At 36.4% G+C, this 22,324-nt stretch overlaps 1 protein-coding gene across 11 annotated transcripts in view; it reads right to left on the reverse strand.

Annotated features, from left to right (window-relative positions):
- PDS5B (PDS5 cohesin associated factor B) overlaps nucleotides 1–22,324 on the reverse strand; it is a 99,943-nt gene that overhangs the window by 16,226 nt on the left and 61,393 nt on the right. For all 11 annotated transcript variants that reach the window (XM_085536259.1, XM_085536255.1, XM_085536257.1 and 8 more), the window contains 9 exons: nucleotides 21,530–21,690; nucleotides 20,814–20,937; nucleotides 19,713–19,871; nucleotides 18,456–18,524; nucleotides 14,820–14,956; nucleotides 8,449–8,572; nucleotides 5,194–5,398; nucleotides 1,511–1,625; nucleotides 1,014–1,146 (listed from right to left, as the gene is read on the reverse strand). In XM_085536259.1, coding sequence (XP_085392385.1) covers nucleotides 1,014–1,146; nucleotides 1,511–1,625; nucleotides 5,194–5,398; nucleotides 8,449–8,572; nucleotides 14,820–14,956; nucleotides 18,456–18,524; nucleotides 19,713–19,871; nucleotides 20,814–20,937; nucleotides 21,530–21,690 — 1,227 coding nt within the window. The remainder of the gene's footprint in view (nucleotides 1–1,013; nucleotides 1,147–1,510; nucleotides 1,626–5,193; nucleotides 5,399–8,448; nucleotides 8,573–14,819; nucleotides 14,957–18,455; nucleotides 18,525–19,712; nucleotides 19,872–20,813; nucleotides 20,938–21,529; nucleotides 21,691–22,324) is intronic.

Genomic DNA, 22,324 nt, shown 5'->3' on the forward strand with positions numbered 1-22,324 from the left:
ACCAAATGCCTTTGGGAAAAGTAAAATAGTGACATATTTACATACATAGATTACTCCAAAAGTAGTGCCTCCTATTTATTTCCATGGAAACTACAACAGATACAAAGAGCACAGTAACACTGTTTGATAGAACAAATTCTCAGCTTCAAAATGCTGCTTTTTGAGCACAGTAACTTCCATAACCTATGTATTTTGGCCAGCAATGAACAAGAGCCTTCATGCCATGCTCATAAAAATCTGCATGGTCACCTGGAATGTGGTTTGTCTTTCATGGTGCCATCACCATTGCTGAAACACAACACCAACTGCCTCACTGTGCTCACATCCATTCACTGGCCTCCATAAGTGTGCAGCAACTGTGAATGAATGTCAGTGGGAGCCAATTTTTCTGCATGGAGGAATTCAGTGACACACCTTTGCTTCATATGTACTTCCATATCTGATGCCTTTTTGTTAGACTGTCCCTCTGCTGCCATCTGTCACATGGCAACAACATTTAACGGCATACTGGTAGGAAAGCTCAACCTCTACTGCCATACCACCAACATCCATCCACCTCTGCCATCATGGACCAATGCCATAAAATAGGAGGCATTACTTTTTGTGTGGTCCTCATATTCTGTGATGCAAAAACCTTAACAAGATGAGTTTGATCCGTTCACTACGTAATACAAACTAGAGCCATCTCATGAATGTATTTTTCTTACTATTTCTCACTATGGGACAACTCAAAAGAGTAGAACCTCTAGCTTACACACATCTGAAAGTAGCATTTAATGTTACCGAGACTGAAACAGAACAATGCCAAACTATTATGTTCTACAGAAACACAGGCAATCTGTCACAGTATCTGACATCTAGACTACAATAACGCAATCACTACATAAAACAACACACATCCTCTATACAACTGTATCAAAACACATCTTCAAGTTGGTGTGTAAACAAAAGTAACTCATTTCTAGAGCCATGTCAAAATTAAACACATTTTCCAATCAAAAAGTGTCACCTACTTCATTCATTTTTGCATCATCTGGTCCTTGAGCATCTTTAGTCTGCTTGATGTTTTCTACCATTTTTCTGATAAATGCATGACTGTTGTTCTCATTTTTAGCCATCAATATTTCCAGTATGAACCACAAACACCTAAGGAGAAGAGCAGTACTCCTCATAAACAAAAACATGAATAAAAACACCGCTGTCAAATAGACACACTCAGAAAGTGGTTTACTCAAGGTTTACTAGTATTACAAATCTAAATAGTCTTAACTCCATGAAACCAATTCATTAGAAAGGAGAAATAAAGGTCAGGATGAGCAGAAGGTGCAGGTTCTTTTGTAAGATGTCAAAGAGCACTAAAGAAACACGTGTCATTTTCCCACAGTGTTTCACAGTAATAATTGTCATTTTTACATGTACTGGACAATGTATCAGCATACCTCATTAAATTAAATTTTTACTTAGAATAAAATTAGACTATTATAAATGACAGTATTAAAGATAGACCTACTCTTTAATGTCCTTTAGCTGTTCGATGTCCTGGACTTTGACATAATCTGGGTCATGAGCTAGAAGATGTATTGTATAAGGAACAACGTACTCTGGTAGAAGCGACAACAGTTTCTCTGAAAAGCAAAAGAAAGATACATTAAAATACTGCATCTCTAGAAATACATTGTCCTAGAATATTTTCTACTGCAAAGAAAAGAGCAAAATTTTAAGTCAGCATACACTAATATAAAACATAAGTACATATCATGTGCATCTATCGTTTCCTCATGATGTTTTTGTTAATATTCATCTAATTGTTGGTGCGTTAATGTTTAAAATAGCAATTTTTCTATGTATGAAACATGTTTCAGGGCTGGATATTACCTAGCTATCTTGAAAATCAGCTTTTTTTAAAATAAGGGAAAATGAGAGTTTGCAGTCTAATTGCCACAGTGTTCCCCAAACTTATAGCCTACCTCATCTCCTAGAGAAGGGTTAGGAGGTCAGCTGAAGGGATCACCACAAAGGGGTGGACCCGGTCTGAAAGGTTTCCCCCTTGAGCAGAGCACCTCAACTGAACTATGACATTCACAGCATTCAAAACTTCTTGTCCCATCCTGTATGACTTGTAGCCAATGCTAAGGAAGGAGCACAGAAGTCCTCCACATCACAACAGTCAAATGGATCAGCTTTTCTCAGGGGGTTAAAAGAACTACTACTGAAGACTCTCTGACATCACCGTCACAAAGTACACCTTCCATAAAGTAAAAGATGCCTGAGCCAACATCACAGAGAAAGTTTCAGCATTTCAAAAGTTTGGTAAACAGAATGAAAAAGGGTAATGATTACAGAATGACATACAGAACAACACAGCCTTCTCCATCCTAATATGACTGAACAACTGAAGGATATACAGCACGTTTAAGTTATTAAAGCTATGTACAGTGCAACAGGCAGGATGATAGGCAAGGCATACGCTAGTATTCTGTGTATTACTACAGTAAAAGCATCTCAATGCTTGTGGCCCGTGCAAATACATAGTATAAACATGTCTATGAATAAATGTTTGAATGAACATACGAAGGAAGGGGGGAAATTCCTGGCTCCACTTTCAGAAATATCTGATCACATTTTTGAGCAAGTAGAAGGTCGTGAAAGATATGACCATATCAGGAAAATCTTCCTTTAGGAAGCTTTAACTATCCTAAATTAGGTTGTGAATAAGAAGTCTAGACTTATATATAAACTTTATGAACTATATAATTGCATATAATCTTATTTGAAAGCTATTTAAAAACATATTAAAAAAACTTGCTTTTTTTCTTTAAATCTCCAATGTGTGTATTCATGAAATATGCTTGAAAAACAGTGTGCATACCAAACAAAATACACCATTATTGTAGACAAAATAAACAATTGCTATGCAAAAGCCACATCTTACTCTATGCAGATCATTACAAATGGGATAGATTAAGGGAGATGATGCAAAGGCTTCATAGAAAATTGGGATTCAGTCACAATGACCACAGAAGACAGTACTGCCAAGTTCCATGGATGCACCTTTCCATAGCTGTTGCAACTGATCCACTTAAAAGATAGAGAGTAATTATACCACATAATGTTAGTAAGTCATATTGAGGTTGAAAAAAAAAAAAGACATCTATTTATTTGTATTTTAAGGTATATTTATGTAACTAATCCAGTGTACTTTGCAGAGCAGATTATAATGTGTTCCTAGTGACATTCAAATATTAACTTTTGAAACATCCTCCTCTCCTTCAAGCACTGTCCTGCATTTCAGACATCAGCTAAATAAGAAAAATAAAGAGGTGACAAGGAAGAAAAAACAATTACGATTTCAGAACACTAGAAAAACTGGCTTGCCATAGATATGTCCTAGGCAATACAAAGTTGATTTTGAACTTAAATAGAAGGCTCAGTAACAGAGTTTTAGTAACTTCTTGACTTGTACACCTGGTAATGTAACTACAGCAATAGTATCAACTAAGTCTGCAAAACAAACTGAAACAGATTCATTTAAAAAAGTAAAAGGACGTATTGAAACATATTAACCCTTACCATTACAAAAATAGTATTAACACAATCTTATTTCACCTCTAAAGAGAAGAGAAAGACTACCTGAAAGGCAGGATGGCTTCATGGACATAAACTACAAGCACCTGAAACAAGAATGTGCCCCAGATCCACATCCATGAGAAGTTAAGAAACGCATTTGGTTTTTTTTACATCAAGATCTACTGTTGTGAGTTTTCAACTTGATAGACAACAGATAGAACTGGTAATATGTAGATGCACAGTGAAATCAGAAGTTCTTCTGGTTTACAGTGTATGTCCATTTCATGGAATCACTCAAGGAAAGTTTTTTCAGCTAGAAAAAAAAACCTGTCAGGCACACTTTGACGTCCTACTGAATTCAAGACATCTCACACACCAAGGCTTCACTTCATAGAATCATACAATCACTCAGTTTGGAAAAGACCTTAAAGATGATCGAGTCCAACCGTTGCTTCCAATGACTTTTCCATAGTAACTGTGCAGTATCTATCTTAGTACAACTAGGAAGTCAGCATCTATGCTTCATTATATGAGAATTATTATGCTTTCCTCCTCTGTAACTGAAATAATTTTTCAGTTTTCAAGAGGAATAATCCGAGGATGACTTAAAGGCTTTTGCAGAATGGAGTTTTCTTTTTTACCTGTTATTGAGTAGAGAGAAAATGTACTGGCTTCCTCCCCAAGTTTAATTAACAGCACACAAAAGGATTTCTTTGCAGACTTATTCTCTGATCTAAGTCTAATGGGACTGAAGCACACAGACTGACACTGCTAATAAAATCTGTGATTCATAAATGCAGAATGAAATTCGTTATCTGACAGCATCCATGAGAACAGATTCACAAAACAGGTGTACCCCAGGACAAAAAAAATCCACATAATTTCACAAATGTCAGAGCCAAGAACGATCAGTAATCCTCCAAAGAAATAAAACTCTCAGAGACACTTCCTCAAAATGTCATGAGCTCTTCAGAAAGGTCGATGTTATCATACATCTGTAAACCAGTGTAGCCAAACACACACATACAACACGGTCAACTGTATAGTCAAAATAGACAAAGAATGATTTTAAGAGAAAAATAGCTAACGTTAATCCATAATAACTTAAAAACATTCCTATGATCAGATTGACGTTACTGTGAAGAAAATAATTAGATGAACTCATCCTGAAGTGCCTACAAATACAGCCTTTTGTCAGGATAAGCCCAGATAAGCTACTTGGTACAGCAGCTCAAAGAAGTTAATTTAGTACAGCATTTAAAATGTCACTAAAGTTTCCTATTATTAATTACTTCAGTGAAATTAATTATTGCTGTATCAATTAAAACATAATTAACCACATTCAAAGAGCACACATACGCCTTTGAAAAACTACTTCACTTCTAATATACTTAGGCACAAGCATTAACAAAACTCTTAATGAATCTGGAAGATCTCACTCATTCCTGTTAAAGTGCAAAAGAAAATCTGGACTCTGTTTCTGGTTTTCATTAGAGACCTGTGAGTAAAACTTAAAAAGTTACAGCCATTCTGTGCACTGAAACAGAAAATAATATTTTCACAGTGTATTAGCATTAACCTTTGAATTTTAGCACTTGTACCAAAAAGTGACATCTATTCTCTTACCACTAACTGCTGCATGTTGCTTCAGATACTCCCTTCTGACATTTATGTTCTTCACAAGGCACTGTCTAGCATGAGCTCTTCTCTCTTTCACGGGATCTTTTGCACACAGTGCACAAATAGCCATATACTCTAGTGGCAGCCGTAGTCTAGAAAGCCCTTTGTGAAGTTTCTGAGCAAATATTTGCCTCACTTGGTAACATTCATCCTATTAAAAACAAAACAAAAAAGCACACAGTGAGACTTTCTATAATTAATATCGAGTGTGAAATAAAACACAGAAGGCTGGGCAAATGTCAAATCAAGTTCAGATCCTACCACCACAGAAATGAAGGAACTGTAGAAATGCTTGGTTTTGTTTGTGTGTTTTTTTTTAATACCAATTCAAACAATTGAACTGAATTAATCAGTTGAAGTTTCCCTGAAGGCAAGGAAGAAAGTTAAGTATCAGACTGTGGAAAAAGATACCACACTCAGGATCCAAGGCCTGACTTGGCACAGAAATTGCTTATAATGGGACCACTCGGTTTGTGCGGCCAAAGGCAAAGGTCTGCAATGAAATACTGTTTAATCATAAGTAGCCACTATTGATTTTATTATTGCAATTTCACAAATCTTCATCAAGCCATTAGCATTGGAAATAGAGTAATGCTTAACAGAACTAAAGGTCAAACGCTTAAGAGATTGCCAAACATTTCCATCATAATGTAGAAACCTATGAACCATGACTGACCACAAAAGAGAATAATTTGTGACCAACAGTTGTCAATGAACACAAAGTAAAATAATAACAAGGGGAGCAAGTGTACTCTTATGATTTATTAGACAATGCATTCCCAGAGGAGATATTAACTTCAAAATTCTCTTTATGAAAACAACCTACGAACATCAGGACACCATTCAAGGCCAAGAAATGTTAACAGATGCAGGTGTGGAAAATGCACAGGAAAAAGTATTGTAACATTATTTATCCCAGCAAAAAATGATCTAGAGGAAACAGATTTTTTTAATCTCTAAATATGAAGAAAAAATAGAAATAAATACCTATTAGGTTAAAAGACAGCTCTGAAATCAGAATACATTTAGAGAGTTTCCAGATATCAGCCAACAGGAAGAACAGAAACAAAATGTGGTCAGTGGTAACACCCCATCTGCTGCGTTTGCAAATGAGGAAAAAAAGTACATTAAGATTTTTAAAAAGCCTCCAAATGGTAGAGTTGATTGATGAAGCTGCAGCAACCCAAACTGCAGGCTCCGTATGTATGATGGACTCAAGGTCTACCTGCACATGGCCTGTCTTCACAGTAAATCGACCCCTAAGCACAAGGCAGGAGCCCTTTTCTCCCATTGATTAATATTATTCACATCCAAAGTCTTTAGAAACCTTAGAACAGACTTCTGCACAGCTTGTATGATGAAGAAGTAAATCCTTAGATTAGCATTAATGTAAGGTATAGTTCTTTGCTACTGATGCCATTATGAGTCAAAATTTGGGATGATTTGTATTCCTTTATCTCCTAATATCAAGAATAACCATAATTCCAGCTCAGTGCCCTAGATCACTAAGAGGAAGAGGGACCAAACTCACCCAAGCTCTAACTTCCTTTTTTTCCTGGCATACCCCTACAAATCATACATAAGCCCAATGTTTTCTACTTACTCTCTGAATTTAATTCCAATTCTTTTTCTTTTTTGAAAGTATGTGCAAAGCTGCTTGTACCCTTCCCTAAGAAATGACCCTGATAAGTGAAAACTGACAAACTTGCTTAAACAATTAAAACGCCCTCAAACTGAGATTATAAAAGAATCTCAGCAAGTTTGTTTGCTGCTTTGTTTTTTCCTTTTTTATTGTTGTTGTTAATGGTTCCTTTTGCTTTTGATATTTTTAATGTACCTTCAATAACAAAAAATATTTATTCTTTATACAACTAAAACTGTATTTTCAACAGCTTATCTTAACATCTTAAATCTGATCTGAAAAACTGTGGAATACTGAAGTAGTCAACGCTACTTTCTACTGTCTTTCAACATGAAGCTTTGCCGACATGTCAGTTTGTTCTGCAAAACAAAGAACTTGGCTGCTGGTGAAGTTACAGGCTTGGGAAATACATACATTACTTATTTTAAAAGGACTAAAACTATGTGCACTTAATCATCATAAAGTTCCTGTTCCACCACAGCAACATTAAAGCAATGGGCAACAGCATTTAATTATACATTCTACACTGCAGTAATTCCACATTAGAAAATGAGGCATTCTCTCAGGAAAAAAAAAGAAAAAAGATCCATTAAATATCAAGCACAGAAATACAGCAGAATGCAACCATAATAAGCCTTAAAAATTAAGATTTTCCTTTTGTTTTATCTGCTTCCTGATCTGGCCACATAGAAAATTTGCTGTAAATTAAGTTACAGAATACCAGAGTTGGCCTCAATGTCACCCGAGTGCCCTTAGCTGTGGTTAGACTTGGTAGCGACAAAAAGGACTATATATTGTTCTAACAGCTTATGTGTCTACTGACAGTAAATTACACAAACTTAGCATAATCTTATGTGTGCATATATATCTGCAAATATTAGAAAAACTCATATGCAGGCTGTATTATTTTCCACATAGATAATCAAGAAGTGTAGATCCTCTGCACCTAAGGATCTGAACAGCCTGAAAGGAAGATAAAAACTGTAGAGAAACTCAAGAAGATCTAGAAAAGTTATTTATAAGTATTTATAATCCATTAGGTGCCTCATGGATCAATAAACATAGAATTTCCATCCTGAAAGAGCTTACAATCTCAATTTTGGTAAACAAATACAAAGGTCATTCAATTACTGTAAAATTTAAAAAGCTTTAAAAACAGGAACAGAGAGAAATTCCATGTCTTCACTTATAATTTGAAAGATTATAAGTTCTGCTACTTCAGTCTCAAAGGCAGAAATTGGGGATGACTCCCTATATCTCATCTGAAATTGCTCTTAACCCTCCTGCAATTTAAAACATACCAATGACCTTTATAGATCTCCACGTTCCAAATACATTCTACCCAAGTATCAAGAAACCATTGTCTACGTTGTCACTGCCGTAAAACATATTTAATTTTCACTCAAAATCAATTTTCAGGATTACAAGCTGGAAAAATGAAATTCATGTCAAACCTGATGGTTTTGAATAAAGACATATTAGCAGATACAACAAATAACATATATACTACACACATATATATTTGCCAGTATCCCACACATCACACCCAACTTCCTTACGTTTATGGCTAGTGCACACAGCTGGTACTGTTCTAAGGTGATGATTTCATGGTAACAAGGTTCTTGTGCCAGTTTCACAATAGCACTACCTGCAGCCAACCTCAATCGAGACATATCAGGTTTACTGAAAAACAAGCACATAGGTTATGAATTAATAAAAGAATGTAGAATTATTTGACTTAATTAAATTTCAGTGAATCAGCATCGCTGAAAGACAGGCACTTAAAACGAAAGGAAAACTTCCACAGACTTGGCCTCCACCCAGCCCCAATTCCCAGACAACCACACAAGTAACTGCTCATCAGAAGTTGTTTCCACTTCACCAGATTTTGAAGTCCATTAGCACATACCTATTCCCTTGACCCAACTTTGCAATGAAAATATTTCTTGAAACTTCCTAGAAGTTCCACATGGATGTAAATCTGTTTTAACCATGTGCTGGATCAGCACAGTCCAGGCTGCCTTTCAGAGACCTCAACAGACCTCTAAAAGACTTCAATTCAGAATGCTCATTTTCCTTCAGCCGGGGGCTCCTGCCAAAGAAACAACCCACTTCCAGCCCCCAAAGGTGCCAAACTTTCTTGTAATGACAGATAGCTCGAAATCCACACTGCGCCTCAACACAGATTTATTTTAATTAGAAACTGTTATGGGTGACCAAGTGAATTGTGGTTTTAAGACAAAAAGGATGTAACAACTAAAAATATTTGTAACATGTTGGAAGTAGTATTACTTGACTTGCACACGCAAACTGTATTCCTTCACAGCAGAACACTCCAAGCATTTGCTATTTTTTTTAGATTTTCTTCTACAGACTGTAACCACTTTACAAAGGTCCTTAGAATTTCAAAAGCATCTTCACATGACCTTTGCGAATTGATATCCACACAACGAGACCATTAATAAACTTAGTTTGGCTTTTACTCTTAGAAATTTTATCTCGGTAAGACTACATTACTACTGTCTTTCTTCAGATCAAGCAGTAAAATAAAAAGTTGTGTGTCTCACTAATGAATTATGTCCAGTAGTAGTGAGTGCAGCCTATTCCTTTGATATTTTGGAGTGAAAACCAAATTGCATTCCAAATTAAAAATAATCACTCATTCAAGCAGGACTAATATCATTTAATTTCTTAACCATTTGCCCTTTATCCTTAGGGACAGCAAGTGCTGTACTCCTAAGTGTTACTGTGACCATGAAAACTGTACAAAGCTTTTAAAGATTGAAAGCCACCATTAAACAGAATCCACAATAAAACTACCTGAAGAGCTTAAACTTTCATATAATCTAATCAGATCTTATACACACCTCAGTATTTTACAGAAAAATGAGCAACCAGATGACAGGACAATACTACACTACATTTCGAACAGGACAGGAAGATTAACATGGTAATGTTCAGCCCCCAAATACTAAATTTCATTTTAAGTTCCATATCTACTGTGATACGTGAATCCAATAAGAATTCAGTTTTTGTGCACCGGGGACAATTGAACAATAATTTAATGGTACAGAATGAAAGAGCCAAAGGATGAAATTTAGAACTTTCACTCTTCCCTAGCTTTGGCGGTAACAGCATTTAATTCTGACAACTAAATCAAAAGATATTTCACATACAAGTTGGCTAAAACTTTGTGGAGTTTGAGGTATATCCCACATGCTCTTGTATCCCGGAAATACCCATAAGCATGTGAGCATGCTGCAGGGAGGAGGAAGAGGACAGTGTCAGTTATGCACTTTTATCATTAAAGATGAAGATCAGATCTATCTTATTACCCCGGAGTATTATACTAAAACGAAACTCTAAATAAAGGATTTATCTTTTATCAAATTGTCTTAACCAAACATTTTCCAATCTAAGGCTGAAATTAAAATTTCAGACTGATGTACCTATTGTTTTCAATTACTTCTTGACATTTTGAAAACTAACTCTACGGAATCCCTTGTCATATCAGAAACTAAAAGAGCTAAAAGGGTGACCTGGACATTTATTTTCTGCAGTGCTATGACTGTTGCTGAAGATTAAATGTTTGAAATCAGAACAGAAATGCAACCACATAGAAAGACGTTATCAAGTGAAAATAGTGCGTTGAGATGCACAAAGCTCTGCCCCAAATAAATGCGTCTTCAAAATACATCTAGTGTATAATCACCTCTCATTTCACAAACTGGCAGTTAAGATTTGCCTTTTCCTCCACAGGGTATAAATGCCAGTGTCCAATTTTGTAAGCATCTTCCATTTTCCACAGAATAAAATGTTTCTTCTAAAAAGAGCCTCTGACAATGTTGTGTGTCAGATGGCATAGCAGGTTATCATTACATACCATGAAATTCTAAAAGCCAAAAACTAACGTGTTTTTTTTTTTTTCTTGGTAACCTTTAGTGTAAGGAAAAATACAGACTGCCTTTCCAAAAGTCTCACTGCAGGTTCGCAGCTGGCATCAATTATTTCAGCCTCCAATGCTCTTACTTTATGCTCAGTATAGATTAAAATTCTAGTACAAATAAGGCATGTAATATTCAGCTGGGCTGCTTACTAATCAGAAATAGAAGAATTGGTACCATATTGAATTTTGAATTTGTAAAATTGTTTGTAGTTAACAAATAAATAAAAAATAAATACCTGGAAACCACCACTGAGAATAGTGTTTATTGACACAACTCTATATCGAACAAACTATTCCTGACACCAGTGAATTAAATTTACCTATGTTAACATTTCAAAGTAATTAAAAGCAATTCAACAAAGTCAACAATCTCTCTGTGTCAAAGTGAGAAAGATGAAGAGTCAGGATTCATTTGTTTTGTTTCCAAGTGGGCCTTTGTCTTCACACCATACTCTAGGCTGAATTGTGCTTTGAAATTTAATATATCACATGGTCACTGCAAGAGTATAGCTCTGTAGATTTAAAAAGGGTTGAGATCTGAGTCATTTTTATGGTTGGTTAAGAAATACTTGTCCCAGAACCTTTAGTTCAACCTTCTAATGATATGGAACAATAAGATTAGAACACTTTATAACACCGAAGTGAATGGCAATAGAAGTGATTACAAAGTGACTTTTAGCCTACAAGAGGTCAAATGTGTCCTGAACCCAGCCACTTACTTGTAATTCAATTACCTTAGCAAAATACACATTATTATTTAAAAGACAAACACAAACCACATACACAAAAATATACTCTACAGAGAACAGCAGCAGATTTCGTAGTCTAGAAGGTGAGATTCTGCACTGAATAGACAGTTTTTCTCTCTTCAAAGCCTACAGCAATCTGAAAGGAGAAGTATCAGATTTCCACACCAGAGACCCAATACACACTGCCATTGCATTTTCAAAGGATAAGGAATAATGGTCTGGAAGTGTCAGCCAGATATCAAGAAGCCCTGTGTAGAACTAACGTGCCTGAAGCATCATCTTCCCTGCTTCAGTTTATGAAGGCGCTACAGTTCACAGAAGTAGACCCAGTGCAGAACTGTGCTCCCTGCACGTTAAGAGCTTTTGAAAGTGCAGTACTGGGCATCACAGAATAGCTGTGGTTAGATGGAACCTCCACAGGTCAGCAAGCCAAACACAGCTGCTAAAGCAGGGACAGCCAGAAGGCTGCCCAGAACATACCTAGACAGCTTTTGAGTAACCCCAATGAGGGAGACTCCACCAGCTCTTTAAGCAGCATGTGCCAGTGGTCACACACCTACACAAGTGGAAAAAATATTCCTATGCTCAAACAGAGCCTCCTGTGTTTCAGTTCATGCTCATTGTCTCTGGCCCTGGCACTGGATACCACTGAACACAGAACTCCAGGTGGGGCCTCAGTGGTGCTGATGTAGAGAAAAATGATCTCCCTCAGTCTGCTGGCAACACTCCACCTACAGAAGCCCAGTATGCTGACTGCCTTTCTTGCCACCAAGGCACACAGCTGGTTCACGTTCAACTGGACATGACACTCAGGCCCCTTTCTGCCTTCCAGCCAGACAGCTCCCAGCATGTCCTGGTGCATGGAATTATCCTTCCCAAGTGTAGGACTTTGGGATTCCCATTGTTGAACTTTGTGAGATTCCTGTCAGCCCATCTTTCCAGCCCTGTTTTGATCTTTCTAGACAGCATCATGTCTCTATGGCATATCAGCCAATTATCTCAGTTTTCTGTCACCAACAGACTTGCTAAAGGTACACTCTGTCTCATGATCCAGACCATTAAGGAAGGTGTTAAAGAGGCTGACCTCTTGGGTACAGCACTAGTTCCTGGCCTTCAGCTAAGACTTTGTGCCACTGATTACCATGTTTTGGACTTGACCATTCAGATAGTTTTAAGTCCATCTCATGATCTACTCATCCAGCCCATGCTTCATCAGCTTTTTTTTATGAGGATCTTAATGAAGGCAAGTGTTGAAAAGCCTCCTGAAGCCAAGGTAGATTATATCCACTGCTCTCTTCCTGTCTACTAAAATTGTCATTTTATCAAAGAAGATTATCAAGATGGTCAAGCATGCATATGAGTATCTACTGTTAAATCCATGCTAACTACTTTTGATTAATTTCACATACCTCAAAATGGTTTCTAGAACTAGTTGTTCCACTCTCCAAGGAAGAGGGTGAGTCTGACTGGCCTACAGTCACGCTTTTAGTGTCCTCCGATAAGGGGTCATGCACTTACGTTTGTCTAGATGGCTTAAGTATTCCCTGACTGGTTCTTTTCCACCAAGGTAAGGCTGTAGTTTTCTCCAGACTTTCCCCTGTTCTCCAGAGCCTGAGACTGGAATAGGCTGCCCAGGGAGGTGTTTGAGTCAGCGTCCCTGGATGTGTCTAAAAACCAATTGGATGTAGTGCTTGGAGACATGATTTAGCAGTTGGTTGTTAGTGATCAGGTAGTACGTTTAGGTTGTGGTTGGACTTGATGATCTTTAAGGTCTTTTCCAACCTGAGCAATTCTATGATTCTATTATTCCTGAGGCTGGTCTTGCTAGTAAAGGCTGAGACAGAGAAGAAATTCAATATACCCCAGCATTTTCACATCCTGCATCACCAAGGCTCCTGCCCCATTCAGCAGTGGGTGCATACCTTCCCTAGTCTTCCTTTTGTCACCTATTTACAAGCCCCCTGTTCTCTTTGACATCCCTCATTTGATTTAATTCAAGATGGGCTTTGACTATACTAACGTTGTCTCCACATGCTCAGACAGCATCTCTATATTCCTCCTAGGTTACCTGTCCTTTATTCCACCTTCTGCACACCTTCTTTATGTCTGAGTTTTGTCAGGAGCTCTTTGTTCATTCACAGAGGTCTCCTGTCAATTTTGCCTGATCTTATGTTTGTCAGAATGGATCACTCTGTAATAATCAGTTATCTTGGATCCCTTTTCACAAAGCTACTGGACTGGATAAGTCAATGAGCTCCAAACAGTTATGCTGAAAAGCTAATGGTGTTAGTTAGTTCCCTTCTAACTGCCATGAATAATCATATTACAGAATTTAAAACGATAAAACATCTATTTATGAGAAATGTTAAGAAATCCTGCACATTACTACGGAGATGATATACCAGAAAATTCTCAGGTTTGCAGCTTTATACACACAACATAGGCCGACATTTGCATGATGGCTGTACAGCATTTAACTCTGCCCCCAAATTAAAATCTTTTCACTCTTGCTGGCACAATCCATGCCTGCATTTCACAACTTCTGTTGATGTAAGTTTTCAATATTTGGAAAACAATACTGCCTAAAAACTTGTCACTTCTACAGCAGAGGATCAAGAAAATACCCAGTGAAATAAATAAATTGTCTAACAGCCATCTAAAAGATAAATTATTTATTGAGAATTAATCTTTTTTACACATTTTCAACTTCGTTTCACTTTCAGAGACCTCCGGGGAATAAAATCTGCCTTCAAACAGAAGTGCTTCATGTACTAGCTATTCCCACCTGGTTTCTGGCAACATGCTGAAAACAATACACTGGCAAATGTGTTTTATGAGAAAGGCTGTTCATGAATTTTGAGCATATACGACAACTGGTACATCAGCAACAGTAAGCTACACAAAAAAATTAAAAACCCATTTTCAGGGGTATAGAGGAAATTACTCAGTTTATTCTTGCTGTTTGAGTAACAGCCCTTAAAAGACAATAAAAGAGGAAAAAAAAAAACAAAAAACCCACATTAAAATACAGCTGTATCCAGGGTGTTAAAATAAACTAAGACTCAGCAAACTTTTGTAGGAATTCAGCCAAGCTTACAATTGAGTTCTTAAAAAACAAATCATATAAAGATTCTCATACAGTAACAGAACAGTTTAAGTACTACTTTGACTAAAATTCATGTTCTCTACCTACTGCATCACCAAGGACATCAAAATGTTACCATTTGTTACATACCTAATTTTCCCCTGCTCTGTCAAATCTCCATCACTGTGTAGTATTGTTGTTAGCAACCTCAAAGTAGAAGTTCCTGATTTACTGTGATTGTTCTTCATTCCTAGCAACCATCGAACCATCATCTTGATGGCCTGAATCTGAAAGATTTGGATACGCAAATGTCAAATCACATCATACAACTCATTTTAAAAATGATAAAATATTTTGTGTGTAGTATATTCATAAATATAATGCACCCGCTCTTACATATATTATACACATATTATAACATCATCACTATTTGAAATAATCCCTCGGTTTAACTAGTGTTTTCCCAAGTGCTTTATACTACTAAGAATGTAAGTTTGATAAGACTACAAAACATCATTTAAAATACTGTGCCCAGTACTGAAAGACAACTAGACAGATAAAAATAAAGACATAAAAATTATTCACTGAAAATCTCTGACATTTATTACAGCAAATTAAAGTAATACAGCATTTAGCTGAAGTTTTAGCAGTTTCTTCCAGTAAGCACATTCTGCCCTGTGGAAACATTGTCTTAATTGACTTTATTTATCTACCAAGCACTGTGTGACTGGTAAAACAGTGTATCCTTAAGAAAATGTTATTGGATCTAAACGTGAAACACTTCTATGCTCATAGAATTCCTATGCTTTAGTAATCCTTATGAAGCCTTTACATATGTAATATTTGAATATAAAACTATTTAAGAAATGCAAATTAAAAACCACTCCATAGACATTTCGATCCATACAGTATTAACCCACATTAAGATAACTGGCCCTGGAAAAGAATATTTCTTTCTTAGCTATTTAAAGAAAAGCCTCAAAGCCTGTTACTTAAGATAACTTGTCCTTTGCCAATGGAAACACTGAGTCTTTTGAGGCAGGCTTCTAAAGGCATGCAGAATCTAGCAGCTATCATGGAACACTGAATAATTTTGAATTTCTTTAGTGAAAGTAAAGCATGAATTTGGAGATTAAACTTGCTTTATGGTCTGAATCCCTCTGTCTTTAGTTTTCCTTCTGTATGAGAGCAGAGACAGTAACAAAAACAGAAAGAGGAATATTTTCTTACAGCAAAGTGAAACATCTAAAACAAGTAGACATTCTCAAAGGGGAGAGGGGGAGCAAAGGGGGAAGAAATCCAGAACATCGAATTCAAGAGCTCTAGAAAATCTGAATATGAATATAAAAAAACTAAATGTGAATCTAGCACTGGAAGGAACCTACTACATGCTAAATCCAATTACTCTCTTTTCATATGTGATTGTACATAGTAACTCAGATCTCCCTTTTCCCTGAAAGGGAAAATTCTATCAACTTAATAGTCAAAATATTACTGAATGAAGTTCATAATGTGACTTCCTTCATGTAAAACTGAACACAGTGGTCCCTTCAGATCTTAAAATTCTGTCACTGTTATTTTTACAAGTTTATTTTTAGCACCACAGCCCATCTATTTCACCAACAGAATTAAGTGTATTGGGAACACCAGCAGGAGGCAGGCTATCAAGTTTGTCGAACACAAACGAAATTCAGTCTCGCCCTAACCCTAAACTGGTATTCAGGTATCCCTGAAGCAGTTTGTAGATATCCACTTAGAAGACGATGACAACGACAATAATAATAGACTGCCAAAACAGCCACTGCTATCTATTTAATTATTTCATGTCACAACCAGTACCTAAATCATTACTGCCTCCCATCTGTTGTGAAGACAGAAACATTATAGTTCTACTTGGTCAAGTAAGTGCTGTATGTGAATGCACTCCTACAACTGCCTAACTTCATTAACACCAGACTACTGTCCATACAACTTTAGTGAGGGAACTGCCACATGCTGTCTTGTGCCCCTACATCTCTATTCAGCTCTGGACTGATTTTTATTCTAACCTTTGCTTCTCTCTTCCTCGCCACAGCTCCTTCCCCCTAGTTTTTAACAAGCCTACTACTTCAGTCATGCTACCACGTAGCAAATCCTACATCCACATCCTTCAGGATTTTTCTATCTTTCCTCTCTGTTCCTTATTTCTCAGCTTCTTCTAACGATGTCTTGACCACATTACAACAATGCTTCCAAAGAAAATCTTCCAATAAAATTAGTATGGGACATGAAAATCCTTACTCACTGCATCAAGCTACCTGAACATCAGTTTGCACCACCTCCATGTTTTAAATGTTATTTTTGCAGCCAAATAGGATGGATAACTATCCAAAAATAATTCAGGTTGGAAGGAATTTCAGGTTGTCCCCTGCCCAATCTTAAAGGAAGATCAACTATGAAGTTAGTTTTATTCAGTTTGGTGTTGCCTGCACTCTTCATTAAATATAGCTTTAGTTTTGTTAATAGATATTAATCTGCAGATCAATGTTCATAATAATCTCTTTTCACTTGCCAAAAAATGCTTCTCACAGTTTCTAAGCTTGGCTTCAACTCCAAGTTGCCCTAGGATTTTCTATAAGCCAATTTCACTTCCAAAACTTTTATCAACAAAATGTCCATCTTCACAAATCTCTTCAAAAATGTACATATCAAGCAACATTGACTACACCAAGTTATACACATAATCACTGAAGTGAAACCATGTCTATTTTAAAATGGCAGGTTTTGGAGTGTACTACATAACTACAGCATTGCATGCATAGGAAAAATGCCTCTGCTGTAGCTGAATGAGTAAAAAGCTAACAAATCAGCTCCAAACAGAACTGGTTTCCAGTAATTACTTTTGTACCAAGCTGGAAAACAAGGAACTTACTAAACTAGCAGACCAGGAAGTATTAAGGTGCAAAGAGTTTAACAACTTCAAGAGAGAAAGCAGAGTTTCTTAAAATCATCGCATTGACTTTATTCAAAAGGAATTGGAAATCAAATAACTGCTCTAATTAACTTGAAAACAGCATGGTACAAAGTGCATGCATCTTTCTAACTACAAAAGAAATGTTAAACTATAATCTCTCCCTTATCTGAAGGAAAGACATTGAAAAACAAAAGACATATACTGTAGAGACTAAGTCTGTTTGAGTGAAAAATGAACTAGAAATAGAAATAGCAATAATAAATTTGTATCAGAGAAAGAACAAGCTTCAGATTACATTTTTAAGCATGGGTAAAAAAGAATATTTCCTTTAATACACGTTACACTTCTACATTCAATGTAACACATGTACTCATTTGAGAAAAAGGACAAGTTCAAAAACAGCTTTTTCCATGTTCCAAAACACCACTAAGAGTCTCTTGAAATGCCCTAAAAATTCAAAATAAAGAAAAAGGGAAAATGTCTTTATGATGTTTAATTCCTGCTGAACAGGAAAATAAAACAAACTAACTTCATTTGTGTTAACATCTGGAATAGATTCCATGTGCAATGCTTACATAAGGATATAATAAATGACAGTAAACCGTCAATAATGTGCATACTTACTGTCTTCATTTTATAAAAGAAGATGCTCCCAAAACTGAATTATTTTCATCTATGAATCTAAAAATGTTTTTTCTTGCAAAGCCATTTATTTAGAAATAGCTACTTTGTTTTACTTTAATAAAGGTGACAAGGAAACAAAGTTGACAGCTGTAAGAATGCAGACGTTTAATTTTATTATCTACAACACAATTACAGGAAATGCTACTTACTTTGACAAGTGTTTCAGGAGACACTTCTTCATCCGGGACCCAAAGTTTTGTTGTCTTTTTTCCTGGAAGCTAAACCAAATTTGAGATTTTGTTACACAACTGTTAGTCTCCAGTGAAACCTGCCTTAATCTGCTCTTTCTGTTTGCTTCTGGAAGCAATGCAGCAGCACTAACTTGGTTAGCTTTATGCCTTGTGTGTTTTACAGAAGTAACCACTACAGAAGTGTTGCTATTCAAATACCAGCAAATGTATCACTTGTAAAATGTTTTCTTGTTGTCTTGCTATTACTGGAAAGTTATTATTAGAGAAAGTAATAGGCACTGCTTTGAAAATGATTTTTATTTTTCATATCCGGTGGACTGGAATCTCACACGCATAATTTTAGACAGTAAATTTCTCCCTAAACACAGCTGACGAGACAGAAGTTATTTTTTCACTTTGTGATCACTGTCAATACAGAAGTCTCATACAGATTAACATTAAGAATCTCAGTTCATTTTAATTTCAAATGCATCATCCTGTAGTGGTTTAAACTCGGTTGGCTGCCAGGTGCCCACCCAGCCACTCTCTTGGCTCTCTTATTTCTCCTCCTCAGCAGGACGGGAGAGATAGAACAGTTTGTGCATTGAGACAGGATAAGGAGATCACTCATCAATTATCATCATAGGCAAAACAGACTTGGCAGTAAATTAAATTAATCCTCCCAAAGCCAACTAAAAATCAGTCGGGCACTGAGAAGTAAAGGCAAATCAAAACCACCTCCCTTTCTACAATTCTGCTTCTTTCCAGGTTCAACTTCAATATTAAATATTTTATCCTCTTGCCTCCACCCCAACTGAACAGTGCATGGAGACAGAGAAAGGGGTTGAGGTCACTACAACACACTTCATCTCTGCGGCTCCTATGAGAAAGTTTGCTACCTAAAGCCAATACACACTTCTATAAAAATAAGAAATACAACTTGATCACTTAAGACAAGAGTGACTGAAGTCAATATCAATATTTCTACTTTTAAAAAGAAGCCAGACATGAATAATCTCAAATGCTGTGCTATATACCATTTATTTATTTATTAAGGACTACCAAATTAATACTCCTCCCTTTCCTGTTCTGTGTGTATTCAACTGGCTCACACAGTATATGTGGAAATACAAGCATAGCCATCTACAAAAAGCAGGATCAAAAGATCACATCTATCTGATGAGTATCCTGCAACAGGAGAAGGAGAACCTTAGAACAAGGTTCTAAAATACTTACCCTATCATTCATTAGCAAGTCTTTAACAATAAAAGTGGCAACCAAAGATTTCAAAGGGGCAGCAAACTGATCCGGTGCGAGCATGGCTATATGGCCAATAGTAACCAGCGGTGTAATGAGATGCTCAAAATTGCTTGGATCCAGACTTTTATGCAGTGGCTAGAATAAAGGCAACAAATTAAAGTATTAACTATATAATTTATGTCTTATTCAGATCAGGGGTGGGGGAAGAGATATTCATATTTCAGAAGTACATTTTTTTAAAATAAATATTTGTTATTTAGATTTAACGTCATGTTCATCAGCAGATCTCCAATAAATTGAAAGAAAAAAAAATCAAGAAGAAAAAGACAAAATGGGTGGTGTAAGAAATGGAAGTCCAACCAGAACTGACTATCAACAAATTTAAAAATAATTTCCTATCGAAGAGGTGAGCATAATACATTTCAAGATGGTAATTTCAGTAGTGGATTGATTCACCCTTCGAGGTGATCAGCACTAATTAGAAGAAATGTCTGCAGTTTTAACTATGACATCTATTTAAGTAATCTCTACCACAATTCAGTTTTTCATAGCTTCTGTAGCCATTTGACTACTGTGGCCCAATCCCAAATGCACTGAGGGGTGGTGCGTAAGTCCTCTCTCCAAGAACAGTTTACAGCTGAGTTTTACATTGTAGCCTATTAAAATAAACAACCCTAAGCATGATCATAGAAGAAACCCTCTAAAGACTAAAGATCAGCTAGTTCCAGCCTCTCTGCCATGGGCAGGGACACCACCCATCAAGCTGCCCAAGGCCCCACTCAACCTGGCCTTCAACAACTCTAGCGAGGAGGGCATCCATAACTTCCCTAGGTAACCTGCTCCAGTATCATGATGGATCATCAGATTATAAAACTAAAAACTAAAAACTAAAAATCAAATCATTTTCTACCACCGTTTTTTGTCAAATTTATGGGATCAAAGGGAGAGAGAAAACAGGAAAAATACTTTCTTCTGTAAGTTTGGTATGACTAATTTGCCATATAAATTGCCACTGTATCTCTTAATTTTCATATGTACTATAAAAAAAGATAAAGAAACAAATATTTTCATTTTTACCTCAAATATCTGTGCAAACTGTGTTTCTTTGCTGGAAAATATTGCATTGATGCAGTGAATAGCATACTTGGCTTGACGAGGAGGTCCTTTTTTAGCTTTATGATGCAACACTGGAAGCAAAGCACTTAAAAAAAAAAGAAAAAAGACACGTAACTCCTCAAAAAAATATCAAACTAACAAAAACACATAGATACATGTATAGAATGTAACATCCCAGTAAAAATTCTATTTCTCTTGATTTTGGCAATTTTCTCAAAGAAAAGGACTGCCACAGTGGTTTCTTTGAGAAAATCTCATGTGGCAAAATGAACATTTTATCTCTGCATCCAAGGTAATACATGTATTCATATGAGAAAACTGACAAATTCTTTTATTACAGAAGTATGATCTACTAAATGCCGTAGTCTACACATTCTCATCACTCTGTAGATATTAAATTGCCAAGAACATTTTTACATTGCTATATACTTAATTTAGAAAAAAAGTATAAGTGATTCTGAAGGGCAATTACACAAATTATAGTATTACCAGCTAACACTTCTTCGCATACAGTTCGCTTCCACACCTCAAAAAGTTACTCTATTTTTAAGTCACTTAAATCTTTTCTGTTTTACCTGAAGTAATACCTTCTTACAAAAGAATGCAGAATAATACCATACCATTCAAATAATCCCATGTAATTAAAAACACCACCCATGATAACATTTACAACTTACGATCTTATATGAGGAAAGTCTTCTTCAATTTTGCTTCCTGTATTTTTGAAAATTTGTAATGCAGCTTCTGCCACTTTTTCATCATCCATTTTCAAGCAAGCCAGAAGAGATTCAAAAGTTTCAGCTGAATGAAATGAGATAGGATGTGTAAATGAAAGTACCTGTCAAAAACAAACAAACAAAAACAACAAACATGTTATTATTTTTTTAAAGGTCCACTTAGACAGAATGCTCCTTCAAGAGTCGCTTTTTGTCTACCATTTTGGAATATTTATAGTATGCTGCCTGTTTCTGAGATATGACATTCCTCTTCTTCTAACTTTGTCCTTTTTTTAAGCATCTCTTAAATCTCTTTATATATGACCTTATCAATTTTACTGCATTTCACAGTCTGTTATTTCCTCTCCTGCTGCTGTAAGCATATACATTTCAGAGGCTACATCTATATTACCAAGTACTGGGTTAGATCAGAAGCTGGTCTTCACAGAAACATACTTTCTGGATGAGGGAATTCAGAGCACACTCCATACATTTGCAGGTGATACCAAGCTGGCAGGAAGTGTCAACCTGCCTGAGGGTAGGAACACTACAGAGAAATCTGAACAGGCTGAATTTCTGGGCTGAGGCAAAAGGGATGAAGTTCAACAAGACCAAGTGTTGGGTCCTGCACTTTGGCCACAACAACCCCAAGCAATGCAACAGGCTTGGGACAGAGTGTAGGGAAGACTGTGTGGAAGAGATGGACCTGAGTGTGTTGGTAAATGCTCGGTTAAAAATGAGCCAGCAGTGTGGCCA

This window comes from Coturnix japonica, chromosome 1, assembly GCF_054131305.1.
Source record: "Coturnix japonica strain WE chromosome 1, WE-NBRP24, whole genome shotgun sequence".
NCBI classification, from domain to species: domain Eukaryota; kingdom Metazoa; phylum Chordata; class Aves; order Galliformes; family Phasianidae; genus Coturnix; species Coturnix japonica.